Below are 12,742 nucleotides of genomic sequence, written 5' to 3' on the forward strand. Positions count from 1 at the left end.
TAAATACCCCCGCACAGTGACCGCGAATAGCCTGTGCGCCTGCACATACATACACAGTAACACACGACACAGACCATTGGCTCCGACACTCAGATGTGCACCTGCATTGCTGGGCAACTTCTCCTTTGGCAGATGCGCAATGTGCTACTGCCAAAGGAAATTTGCCCCGGAATTCATCTGCACAGCCACACACGCGCGCGCATACACAAAAGTGAAAAGTTACAGTGTGGTTACAGGGTACTACGTACTGCGATGGTACAGCGAATGTATATATACGTATATTTGTACTTGTTCTATTCTATTATACATGTTTGACCTTTGTTCTGCACTTGGTGCTTGTCTTCTACAGGTTATCAACATCACTATGTGCTAATGGAGCATGAGTGCAAGCTGTGAAGGCACTGCAAACCTCCATAATACGTATCACCTCTACAAACAATGACACTGTGCATTTAGCCAATAAGCCAGATGTGGTCAAATTAATGATGCCAAATGTTTCTCTGTTCCATGGACTAATCTTTGTTGCCCACTGCCTCCGGAAGTTTGTGTGTCGGAGGCCTGTCTGCGCCTCGTCTGGAGAACTCTCGCCACCGTCTAGCAGCAGCTGCCGCTCTCTTGGCCCTCTCTGATACTTCCTCCTCTGTCAGTACACATTATTAGAAACGATCAGATTTTTCAACAAGATAAGAGCTGATAGACGTACAGTCAGTACTCAGTAGAGATGAACAGTAGATTGCGTGTTTTAGATGTTGCAGATCAGTAACTAAGGTGCTTCTGAAAAAATATTTGTTTCTCGTACCATTACCGTTGCTTTGATCTTGTGGTGGGGATCCCCAGATGTCACTCCAAGAGCTTCTCGTGTCTGAATTCTCTTGTTTCACCATCCGTGTTCTGACTTTTTCCTGCAAAATCACACAGATTTACAGTAAAAAAACATTTATATTTAAAATTTTCAAATAATTGTGTAAGGTGTACAAAGGAGTAGTACCAAGACTTTTGCTTGCCTCTTTTCCCAGCGAGCACTAGCCTACCACACATAGAAAATATATCAATACAATTTGACACTTAACAGCAACACAGACAGACAGTGTTATCTTTAGATGTAGAGGCCAGAAGAAATTATACTAGTGTTAAATTTGTACTTTGATACCCTTGATATTCAATCCATGATACAAACATATTGCTTTCGATGGTAAAATGCATCCAGGGATCTTAAACTTTTTTGGGATTTTCACCAAGGTCCATAAACATTCAAAGTGAGGGTTTGGGTCCTTATATTAAATGGTTTACTCTAGGTTCACTTGGGGTCCAATTATGGATCCAGATTCTCACTTGGAGTGAACCACTTCAGAAGTTTTGAGAACTCAAAAGTTTAAGAAACCATAGGTGTATTTTACTCCACTTTTAATTTATCCAAACAGGGCGATTAAGTTAATATATGCATCCATTACAGAAAAAAAAAACTGAATATTGAGAACATGCCATGGAGTAATAAATTATATAAGCACATAAAGTTTACATGAACAAAGAGATAATTACCATGCGGAAAACATCGACTGAAGCTCCCATACCAGCAAGCATCAAACCAACCTGCTCAGTTATGAAATTTTGATTTACTGTACTGATGGTAGAATATATTTTTTCTCGAACACGCAGGAGAGCTGCGTATCATTATATATTAAGAAGAAGACTGATGGTAGAATATCGAATAATATCACCAGATAATTCTTCAACTAAATTCATTATTACTGTATGCAGTACACTACTGTTATCTTGAAATGTATACTGACAGAAGAATTTGCTTGAGAATCGGCCATGACAAAAAAAGCTACATAGATCCCACAAATTTTAAAGTTCCATCTGATAGAAAGTCTACTTACATTCACCCTCTCTACTCTACGCATCTCATTCTCAAGGAGTGACAGTTGTGCAGCGGAAGTCCAGTGAATACAATCAACTGGGCTGAGAATGATAACAGACAAAAGTTTAGCATAAATATTAGCATCTGCAGAACTTGAAGAACACCAGCAACATATTAACTAATTTCTTCTGAAATCTGAACAATTTGCAAGGCATTTCATAATTGGGTAACTACAAGACCTAACAACTGAATAAACTTTAAGATCATAAAAATTCTCACCAACTATCAATGGCATCCTGAATTAGCTCTGTGCTACCTGACTGGGAGTAGACTCTTGACCTCCCAAAATCTTCCTCAATCTCAAAGACGCCAGGGCAGATATTGGCACAGTTTTTACATCCTACAATGTTGCATCCACAACAAACAAGATACTTGAATCATGCTCCTTACCCATAAGAAAACTTCTATTCACAAGAGAGGATCAATATACCAATGCAGGTAAACTCATCAACGAACACATGATCCTTGGGTGCACTGTCATCAAAGAAAGGGTTGATTGCTGTTGCTGTGTACCCATGGATCTCATCATACACTGCACGTTGTGCTGGATCACTCAACACCTACCCTTGCACACCCCATGTTAGCTCGTGCAATGACAAATTTCAAAGCAATAACCAATAAGAAAACATCTTGCACGCAGCATGCCTAAGTTTAAAACTCGATTGCAGACTCTTACCGAGTAAACCTCGTTGATGAACATACAGAAGTTAGTCACGTCAGGGGCGTTCCCACTAAGGTCAGGGTGGCACTCTTTCATGCAACCGTAGTATGCCTTCTTAATTTCCTCAGGGGTTGCATCTGGCATCTAATGGTAGAAGATTCAGGTGTTCCATATTAGCAGCAAATTTATTATCTCAAAGCTGAATAAGATCAGTAATATTATCTGAACCTAGATATAAAAAAAAATAAGTAAGCATTTTATTTTTGGAAAACTGGAAATAAAAGTTGCATTTTGATTCTTCCCCAAACCCTATAGAATGTTAACAAAATCACAAACATGTTACTACCAAGAGCGAAATAGTATAGTGATTACAAAGTGGTTTGGTCCAGAGAACTAATTCTTTCGTCTACCATCAAATTAAATAAGGTAAAGTAATTGCTAAATGGCAAACCAATGTTCCAGAGTATACTTACCACACCCAGAACGGAGTAGTAATCGTCGGCAACATCCTCCTCCTCCCTTTCATAATCCGCTTCCGTCGCAGTGGCACAGATCCTGAGATCCCTTCTCCGCGCACTCCAGCTCCCCTGCCGGTCGCCCCGTACGGCTCCGGCGAACCCGACGGTGGGCAGTTGCCGCGTGGGGCGGGAGCAGGGGAAAGACCGTGGCAGCGTCGCGAGTGCGTCGGCGAGCAGCGGCGGCGAGAGGAGAGGGGGCGCCATTGCCTAACGGATTTTAGAATGCGGCGTCCTCCAGCAAGATCGGAACTCCAACTAGGAGGCGGCGGCGAGGGGTTTGCTTTTCTTAGCGGGACTGTACCATTTTTACACTGTCCTCAGCTCAGCAGCCACTAATTCTTCTGGTTCAGGTTTAACGGAGATCTGTTTTTGCATATTAGACCTTAAACGGATTGATATTTATATATAAAGACCTTCTGCCACCTAAAGAACTTCCATTATTTCCCTTTTTCGGCATATATGGTTGAAGAGGATGAGAGTTCAAAGCTAAGAGTTTGTTTTTTTATTTTGTGGCGGTGAGAGTTTTGGCGGAAAGGGGAATATATGAGTTTAGATGACCAAACTCACACATCAATCCCCTAAGGGAAGAATGGGAATTTTGCTTTTACTGAAACAAAGATGAATATATGGACTTGTTCTATTATTTTTCACTAAAAAACCACCACACCAAATAGAGCATGAATTCTTGTTTTAACTCTCTTTCCTATTTCTCTCCACGAACCAAACAAGAAAATTTGAACTAAAAATCAACTTCCCATTTTAATTCCCTCCTTTAACTCTCACCACTAATTCATATGTCTCCTCTCATGTAGTTGACAAATACACCTTTGATTAATAGAATTATATTACTCTTTAGAGGATAAATTAGCTAAACTAACAATATAAGTTATGTAACCCTCAATATCAAGATATCCCTATGTGTGAGCCTTAGTCCCATGTGTTACTGAAATGAGGTGATGTGCTTGTTGACAAGGAGCGCCTGCAATGACTTTAGCCCCGTTCGTTTCGCTGAAAAAACAAGTTAAAACACTATTCTGGCTAATTTGTTGTGAGTGAAAAACACTGTTCTGGCTGAAAAAACAAGCTGAAAAGTACGGATTACAAGAGAAGCGAGCGGGCATTTTGTTAATCTCGAAACATGACAACCTAATCTTCTGGACGTATTCATGGAGATAAAATATGTGAGTGTGTCAGTAGAGGTAGGTATGCATGTGTGTAGGTAGACGTCAATGTCTGTGTTTTGAAAAAGGAAAAAAGACCGTGTGGTTTTCTACCACTCCATACTAAACTTTTGAGCAACACCACATACACTGCATTTGGTTTCGCAAAAAAAAAACTCCAAACACATTGTTCATCAAAGCTTATTAAATGTTATGAATCTTGGTTGCGTGAAGAGAAAGAAGTACTTCCTTCGTTCCAAAATAAATATCATTCACACTTCTCAAGAAGTCAAATATTTATGGTGCGTAATTAGTATTATTAGATAAATCGTTAGATATATCTTCATAATAAACTTATTTAGAGATATAAATGTTGCTAATATTTTATATAAACTTAGTCAAACTTAAGAAAATTTGATCAGTAGGTATTCTATAGTGACACTTATTTTGGGACAGATAGAGCCTAATTTTGCCTTCGTGATACGCATGCTCTGTCAGAGACTCGTAGTCGTACGGATAATCGGGTGATTTTGGCCCTAGGACGTTCGATTTCTACATAGATCGATCGATCACATAAATGTATACCCACTTGCTGTGACTTTGTTAATCTCAAAACCTACCAACCTAATTTTCTGGAGATGTTCATGGAGATAAAACACGTGAGTGCGTCAGTAGAGGTGGGTACGCAAGTATGTAGGTAGACGTCAATATCTGTCTTTTGAAAAAGAAAAAAGACCGTGTGCTTTTCTACCACTCCACGTTAAACTTTTGAGCAACACCACATGAATTGTCAACACCTAATTGTTTGTGTCTTTGTCTGTTCCACGTACGGTTCTTTAGCTCCCAAACCCAGTGCACTTGGTTTCGCAAAAAAAAAAAAGCTCCAAACAGTAGGATTTATAACTTTTATACTAATGTTGATCAATGATTATTAAAAATATTGGGAATCTTGGTTGCGTGGAAGACAAAGAAGTACGGCGTTGCTTGGTGATACGCACATGCTCTTGCTCTCTCGGGAAATTATTTCGGAGGCTATAAGCCTAAAAATGCACAATTGTTTTTGGTTTGGTGGATGATTTCGAGCCAGTAGTGAGCCGGGAGAGCGACATGCCGACGGCTGAGCTGGCGATTTTGGCCCCCAGGACGTTCGATTTCTACATAGATCATGGATGGATCGATCACGGCAGAGACGTTGCGTGGGGAGCTCTCCATTCTCTCCCGGTCCTCTCGCTCAGTGACAGTCACAATCAGTCAGTCTTGCTTCACTTTCTTTTCTTTCAAAAAGTCACTCTTTTTTTTTACTGAGATTGAGATGAAAAAAAATCAGTCTTGCTTCACCGGCCTGTCGTTGTCCAATTTCTTCTACGTGGCTCTACGTCCTCGTCGTGCCTGAGAGTAAGAGAGGCCAAGCCGGCCAGGCAAACTGAGCCGGAGCAGGAGGGGCTGCGGACCCGCACACGCAGCCCATCCGCAGCCCTGGACCTATCAGGTCAGCGTCCGGACTGCTTCTTCGGCCCAGGAGAAAGCGCTTCAGCCCACAAGCAGACGCCAAACACCGGCGGGCCGGCGGGCGGCGGCATCGCCTACAAATCCGGCGGTTCTCGCAAGTTTTTGCCCAGGACACCTCGAGAGGCAACGCGGCAAAGATCTGACAGAATACAACGTTTTGATTCCACCACGCTGATTCCGTTTAGCTTATGGACAATAACAGCTCATGGTAAGTTTATATACTACATACATGCATGGTTAATAATTAAGAAACATCTCCAAATAAACTTTTTCACCATGTTACGCCTACCTACATGTATCGAGAGCATAATAACAAAACAAATTAATGAACACGAATAAACAACTTGCCACTGATCGACATGCCTGTGCCTGCGCTGATCTGCACACACTGGACCTAGCAGCGCCTTTCAATCAGTTGGGATATATGGTCTGGGTTTTCTTTGTTCCATGACAAGTAGTTAGGGTCTCCAAGGGCCCTGAAAAATGCGCAAAACATAGTTTGGTTGAAACAAATGTGTGCAACATCACCTGATGGAGATCGACACGACTTTAATTACCTTGGCTTAATCACGTAGAGGATGACGAAGCCCATGGCGAGGAAGAGTGCGACGTACGCGACGTCGATGAAGTTGTTCCTGCCGCCGATCCACGACGTGGTGGACAGCACCAGCGCCTTCGTGCCCCGAAGCTGTACGTGTTGTAGTTGTTCTGGATCACCACCGTGATCTCGTCGCTCGCCATTATGTCCGACTCGATCCTGCCGTACAGCTTCCTGAACGTCGGGAGGGCCGCGGTTCTCATCCAGACAATGAGGTCCTCCTGCTCACTCATCTGAAAACAGAAATCAAAAGCAAGCGAAATCAGATCCAGGAGCAAATGAAACTCAGCTCGATCTCTGATGCATACTAATCAGAAGCTATATAGTTGATGCACTGCTAGCTTACTGGTATTTTCTCGTTCAGTTTAGCACCGCCGATCAGTCCCCCTTTCTGGAAATTGCTGGGGAAGACATCGCTGCCAAACTTTTTGTTCTTGTCGCTGTCCCAGGCAATGTTCTTCTTGTTCACCTCGACGGCCTTCTTGTTGAGAGAGAAGGAGTAGGTGTCGTTGAACAAGCTCCAAGCGATGAGACCGCAGGGCACGATGGGCGCGCCGCCGTCTTCACTGGTGGCTTCAGGCTCACAGTTTGTTATCGTGCTCGCAGCATCCTTGTACAGCAACTGCTTGTCGTTACGACTCTTCACGTACCTAGGGTTAACGTTACATTATGATAAGGATATTCCGCATTCAGGCCGACAATGCATGCATGACCTGTTTGTGCGCCTGACGCGGAAAATCATTTGACAGAATTTATATGATGTAAAAAAAGCAGTAAGTTCTAGGGTTCACCATACCGGCGATGATTCTGATAGAAAATTTCAAGCTGATAGTATATGTGTATCGGGCCTTTCATTGGCTTTGGCACCTGAAAAATGATACGCCATCATCATTACTTACCATATGCTTAGTTTTTGCAAGCTACACAATCACAGTGAGATCGTAGCAAAGAAAAGAGGAGGAAGCCGCGAGGGTGACTAGCGGGGCGAAAAACACAAGATGAGAGGAGAGCGCGGGGAGTGGTGTGGAGAGACAGAGAGGGGGCTGAGGCACAAATTGCCAGTTGGGAAACTCTAGGCACTCCCCTATATCGTCTGTTGCGACCTTGCGCCCATCCTAGCAGTTTAATGCCAGGTAATTTGATTATGTTTTGATGGAATCTTCTCAGCTCTTGTAAGTGCATCTAGCCCTTTAGTGAGTTTTGATGAATTGAATGACAACACAATTAAAGGTCTAGCAAGTTTGCTAAGTGTTGAACATAAAATTGAGTTTGTTGCATACACTTGTGGATTATGGAATGAAAAGTGTATAAAGGTCAATAAGAAGACAAACTTGATGATATTTCACATAATGTTCAAATGAAGGCCAAAGTTGTGTATTGTTATTAACTGAAGCTTGATTGATCTCAACATTCATATCAAGAAGATATTCAAGCAAGGATCACAATATTGAAGAAATGGTTTTTCAATGGATACTTAATATGATGTTACTTGCACTACTGGAAAACCAAGATTTGCCCCGGAATTCATCTGCACAGCCACACACGCGCGCGCATACACAAAAGTGAAAAGTTACAGTGTGGTTACAGGGTACTACGTACTGCGATGGTACAGCGAATGTATATATACGTATATTTGTACTTGTTCTATTCTATTATACATGTTTGACCTTTGTTCTGCACTTGGTGCTTGTCTTCTACAGGTTATCAACATCACTATGTGCTAATGGAGCATGAGTGCAAGCTGTGAAGGCACTGCAAACCTCCATAATACGTATCACCTCTACAAACAATGACACTGTGCATTTAGCCAATAAGCCAGATGTGGTCAAATTAATGATGCCAAATGTTTCTCTGTTCCATGGACTAATCTTTGTTGCCCACTGCCTCCGGAAGTTTGTGTGTCGGAGGCCTGTCTGCGCCTCGTCTGGAGAACTCTCGCCACCGTCTAGCAGCAGCTGCCGCTCTCTTGGCCCTCTCTGATACTTCCTCCTCTGTCAGTACACATTATTAGAAACGATCAGATTTTTCAACAAGATAAGAGCTGATAGACGTACAGTCAGTACTCAGTAGAGATGAACAGTAGATTGCGTGTTTTAGATGTTGCAGATCAGTAACTAAGGTGCTTCTGAAAAAATATTTGTTTCTCGTACCATTACCGTTGCTTTGATCTTGTGGTGGGGATCCCCAGATGTCACTCCAAGAGCTTCTCGTGTCTGAATTCTCTTGTTTCACCATCCGTGTTCTGACTTTTTCCTGCAAAATCACACAGATTTACAGTAAAAAAACATTTATATTTAAAATTTTCAAATAATTGTGTAAGGTGTACAAAGGAGTAGTACCAAGACTTTTGCTTGCCTCTTTTCCCAGCGAGCACTAGCCTACCACACATAGAAAATATATCAATACAATTTGACACTTAACAGCAACACAGACAGACAGTGTTATCTTTAGATGTAGAGGCCCAGAAGAAATTATACTAGTGTTAAATTTGTACTTTGATACCCTTGATATTCAATCCATGATACAAACATATTGCTTTCGATGGTAAAATGCATCCAGGGATCTTAAACTTTTTTGGGATTTTCACCAAGGTCCATAAACATTCAAAGTGAGGGTTTGGGTCCTTATATTAAATGGTTTACTCTAGGTTCACTTGGGGTCCAATTATGGATCCAGATTCTCACTTGGAGTGAACCACTTCAGAAGTTTTGAGAACTCAAAAGTTTAAGAAACCATAGGTGTATTTTACTCCACTTTTAATTTATCCAAACAGGGCGATTAAGTTAATATATGCATCCATTACAGAAAAAAAAAACTGAATATTGAGAACATGCCATGGAGTAATAAATTATATAAAGCACATAAAGTTTACATGAACAAAGAGATAATTACCATGCGGAAAACATCGACTGAAGCTCCCATACCAGCAAGCATCAAACCAACCTGCTCAGTTATGAAATTTTGATTTACTGTACTGATGGTAGAATATATTTTTTCTCGAACACGCAGGAGAGCTGCGTATCATTATATATTAAGAAGAAGACTGATGGTAGAATATCGAATAATATCACCAGATAATTCTTCAACTAAATTCATTATTACTGTATGCAGTACACTACTGTTATCTTGAAATGTATACTGACAGAAGAATTTGCTTGAGAATCGGCCATGACAAAAAAAGCTACATAGATCCCACAAATTTTAAAGTTCCATCTGATAGAAAGTCTACTTACATTCACCCTCTCTACTCTACGCATCTCATTCTCAAGGAGTGACAGTTGTGCAGCGGAAGTCCAGTGAATACAATCAACTGGGCTGAGAATGATAACAGACAAAAGTTTAGCACAAATATTAGCATCTGCAGAACTTGAAGAACACCAGCAACATATTAACTAATTTCTTCTGAAATCTGAACAATTTGCAAGGCATTTCATAATTGGGTAACTACAAGACCTAACAACTGAATAAACTTTAAGATCATAAAAATTCTCACCAACTATCAATGGCATCCTGAATTAGCTCTGTGCTACCTGACTGGGAGTAGACTCTTGACCTCCCAAAATCTTCCTCAATCTCAAAGACGCCAGGGCAGATATTGGCACAGTTTTTACATCCTACAATGTTGCATCCACAACAAACAAGATACTTGAATCATGCTCCTTACCCATAAGAAAACTTCTATTCACAAGAGAGGATCAATATACCAATGCAGGTAAACTCATCAATGAACACATGATCCTTGGGTGCACTGTCATCAAAGAAAGGGTTGATTGCTGTTGCTGTGTACCCATGGATCTCATCATACACTGCACGTTGTGCTGGATCACTCAACACCTACCCTTGCACACCCCATGTTAGCTCGTGCAATGACAAATTTCAAAGCAATAACCAATAAGAAAACATCTTGCACGCAGCATGCCTAAGTTTAAAACTCGATTGCAGACTCTTACCGAGTAAACCTCGTTGATGAACATACAGAAGTTAGTCACGTCAGGGGCGTTCCCACTAAGGTCAGGGTGGCACTCTTTCATGCAACCGTAGTATGCCTTCTTAATTTCCTCAGGGGTTGCATCTGGCATCTAATGGTAGAAGATTCAGGTGTTCCATATTAGCAGCAAATTTATTATCTCAAAGCTGAATAAGATCAGTAATATTATCTGAACCTAGATATAAAAAAAAATAAGTAAGCATTTTATTTTTGGAAAACTGGAAATAAAAGTTGCATTTTGATTCTTCCCCAAACCCTATAGAATGTTAACAAAATCACAAACATGTTACTACCAAGAGCGAAATAGTATAGTGATTACAAAGTGGTTTGGTCCAGAGAACTAATTCTTTCGTCTACCATCAAATTAAATAAGGTAAAGTAATTGCTAAATGGCAAACCAATGTTCCAGAGTATACTTACCACACCCAGAACGGAGTAGTAATCGTCGGCAACATCCTCCTCCTCCCTTTCATAATCCGCTTCCGTCGCAGTGGCACAGATCCTGAGATCCCTTCTCCGCGCACTCCAGCTCCCCTGCCGGTCGCCCCGTACGGCTCCGGCGAACCCGACGGTGGGCAGTTGCCGCGTGGGGCGGGAGCAGGGGAAAGACCGTGGCAGCGTCGCGAGTGCGTCGGCGAGCAGCGGCGGCGAGAGGAGAGGGGGCGCCATTGCCTAACGGATTTTAGAATGCGGCGTCCTCCAGCAAGATCGGAACTCCAACTAGGAGGCGGCGGCGAGGGGTTTGCTTTTCTTAGCGGGACTGTACCATTTTTACACTGTCCTCAGCTCAGCAGCCACTAATTCTTCTGGTTCAGGTTTAACGGAGATCTGTTTTTGCATATTAGACCTTAAACGGATTGATATTTATATATAAAGACCTTCTGCCACCTAAAGAACTTCCATTATTTCCCTTTTTCGGCATATATGGTTGAAGAGGATGAGAGTTCAAAGCTAAGAGTTTGTTTTTTTATTTTGTGGCGGTGAGAGTTTTGGCGGAAAGGGGAATATATGAGTTTAGATGACCAAACTCACACATCAATCCCCTAAGGGAAGAATGGGAATTTTGCTTTTACTGAAACAAAGATGAATATATGGACTTGTTCTATTATTTTTCACTAAAAAACCACCACACCAAATAGAGCATGAATTCTTGTTTTAACTCTCTTTCCTATTTCTCTCCACGAACCAAACAAGAAAATTTGAACTAAAAATCAACTTCCCATTTTAATTCCCTCCTTTAACTCTCACCACTAATTCATATGTCTCCTCTCATGTAGTTGACAAATACACCTTTGATTAATAGAATTATATTACTCTTTAGAGGATAAATTAGCTAAACTAACAATATAAGTTATGTAACCCTCAATATCAAGATATCCCTATGTGTGAGCCTTAGTCCCATGTGTTACTGAAATGAGGTGATGTGCTTGTTGACAAGGAGCGCCTGCAATGACTTTAGCCCCGTTCGTTTCGCTGAAAAAACAAGTTAAAACACTATTCTGGCTAATTTGTTGTGAGTGAAAAACACTGTTCTGGCTGAAAAAACAAGCTGAAAAGTACGGATTACAAGAGAAGCGAGCGGGCATTTTGTTAATCTCGAAACATGACAACCTAATCTTCTGGACGTATTCATGGAGATAAAATATGTGAGTGTGTCAGTAGAGGTAGGTATGCATGTGTGTAGGTAGACGTCAATGTCTGTGTTTTGAAAAAGGAAAAAAGACCGTGTGGTTTTCTACCACTCCATACTAAACTTTTGAGCAACACCACATACACTGCATTTGGTTTCGCAAAAAAAAAACTCCAAACACATTGTTCATCAAAGCTTATTAAATGTTATGAATCTTGGTTGCGTGAAGAGAAAGAAGTACTTCCTTCGTTCCAAAATAAATATCATTCACACTTCTCAAGAAGTCAAATATTTATGGTGCGTAATTAGTATTATTAGATAAATCGTTAGATATATCTTCATAATAAACTTATTTAGAGATATAAATGTTGCTAATATTTTATATAAACTTAGTCAAACTTAAGAAAATTTGATCAGTAGGTATTCTATAGTGACACTTATTTTGGGACAGATAGAGCCTAATTTTGCCTTCGTGATACGCATGCTCTGTCAGAGACTCGTAGTCGTACGGATAATCGGGTGATTTTGGCCCTAGGACGTTCGATTTCTACATAGATCGATCGATCACATAAATGTATACCCACTTGCTGTGACTTTGTTAATCTCAAAACCTACCAACCTAATTTTCTGGAGATGTTCATGGAGATAAAACACGTGAGTGCGTCAGTAGAGGTGGGTACGCAAGTATGTAGGTAGACGTCAATATCTGTCTTTTGAAAAAGAAAAAAGACCGTGTGCTTTTCTACCACTCCACGTT

At 41.1% G+C, this 12,742-nt stretch overlaps 2 protein-coding genes and 1 pseudogene across 4 annotated transcripts; all 3 read right to left on the reverse strand.

Annotated features, from left to right (window-relative positions):
- Nucleotides 1-230: 230 nt before the first annotated feature.
- On the reverse strand, nucleotides 231-3,421 carry LOC136512328 (chaperone protein dnaJ C76, chloroplastic-like). 2 transcript variants are annotated; one of them, XM_066506295.1, is made up of 9 exons: nucleotides 3,056-3,421; nucleotides 2,598-2,726; nucleotides 2,352-2,481; nucleotides 2,141-2,261; nucleotides 1,881-1,962; nucleotides 1,540-1,590; nucleotides 989-1,027; nucleotides 806-902; nucleotides 231-640 (listed from the first exon to the last, which is right to left on the reverse strand). In XM_066506295.1, exons 1-9 carry the CDS (start codon nucleotides 3,302-3,304, stop codon nucleotides 513-515), a joined length of 1,026 nt encoding a protein of 341 aa, XP_066362392.1. In that variant the 5' UTR covers nucleotides 3,305-3,421; the 3' UTR covers nucleotides 231-512. The 2 variants fall into 2 exon arrangements, with proteins under 2 accessions (XP_066362392.1, XP_066362391.1); XM_066506294.1 differs by having other exon boundaries at nucleotides 800-902.
- A 2,490-nt stretch (nucleotides 3,422-5,911) lies between these two features.
- LOC136512363 (ALA-interacting subunit 5-like) lies at nucleotides 5,912-7,411 on the reverse strand (annotated as a pseudogene).
- A 537-nt stretch (nucleotides 7,412-7,948) lies between these two features.
- On the reverse strand, nucleotides 7,949-11,141 carry LOC136512334 (chaperone protein dnaJ C76, chloroplastic-like). Of its 2 annotated transcripts, none has more exons than XM_066506300.1 (9): nucleotides 10,776-11,141; nucleotides 10,318-10,446; nucleotides 10,072-10,201; nucleotides 9,861-9,981; nucleotides 9,601-9,682; nucleotides 9,260-9,310; nucleotides 8,707-8,745; nucleotides 8,524-8,620; nucleotides 7,949-8,358 (listed from the first exon to the last, which is right to left on the reverse strand). In XM_066506300.1, the coding sequence occupies exons 1-9, from the start codon at nucleotides 11,022-11,024 to the stop codon at nucleotides 8,231-8,233; spliced, it is 1,026 nt and encodes a 341-aa protein (XP_066362397.1). In that variant the 5' UTR covers nucleotides 11,025-11,141; the 3' UTR covers nucleotides 7,949-8,230. The 2 variants fall into 2 exon arrangements, with proteins under 2 accessions (XP_066362397.1, XP_066362396.1); XM_066506299.1 differs by having other exon boundaries at nucleotides 8,518-8,620.
- Between the last annotated feature and the right edge of the window lie 1,601 nt (nucleotides 11,142-12,742).

The sequence above is a fragment of the Miscanthus floridulus genome, chromosome 16 (assembly GCF_019320115.1).
Source record: "Miscanthus floridulus cultivar M001 chromosome 16, ASM1932011v1, whole genome shotgun sequence".
Classification (NCBI taxonomy): Eukaryota; Viridiplantae; Streptophyta; class Magnoliopsida; order Poales; family Poaceae; genus Miscanthus; species Miscanthus floridulus.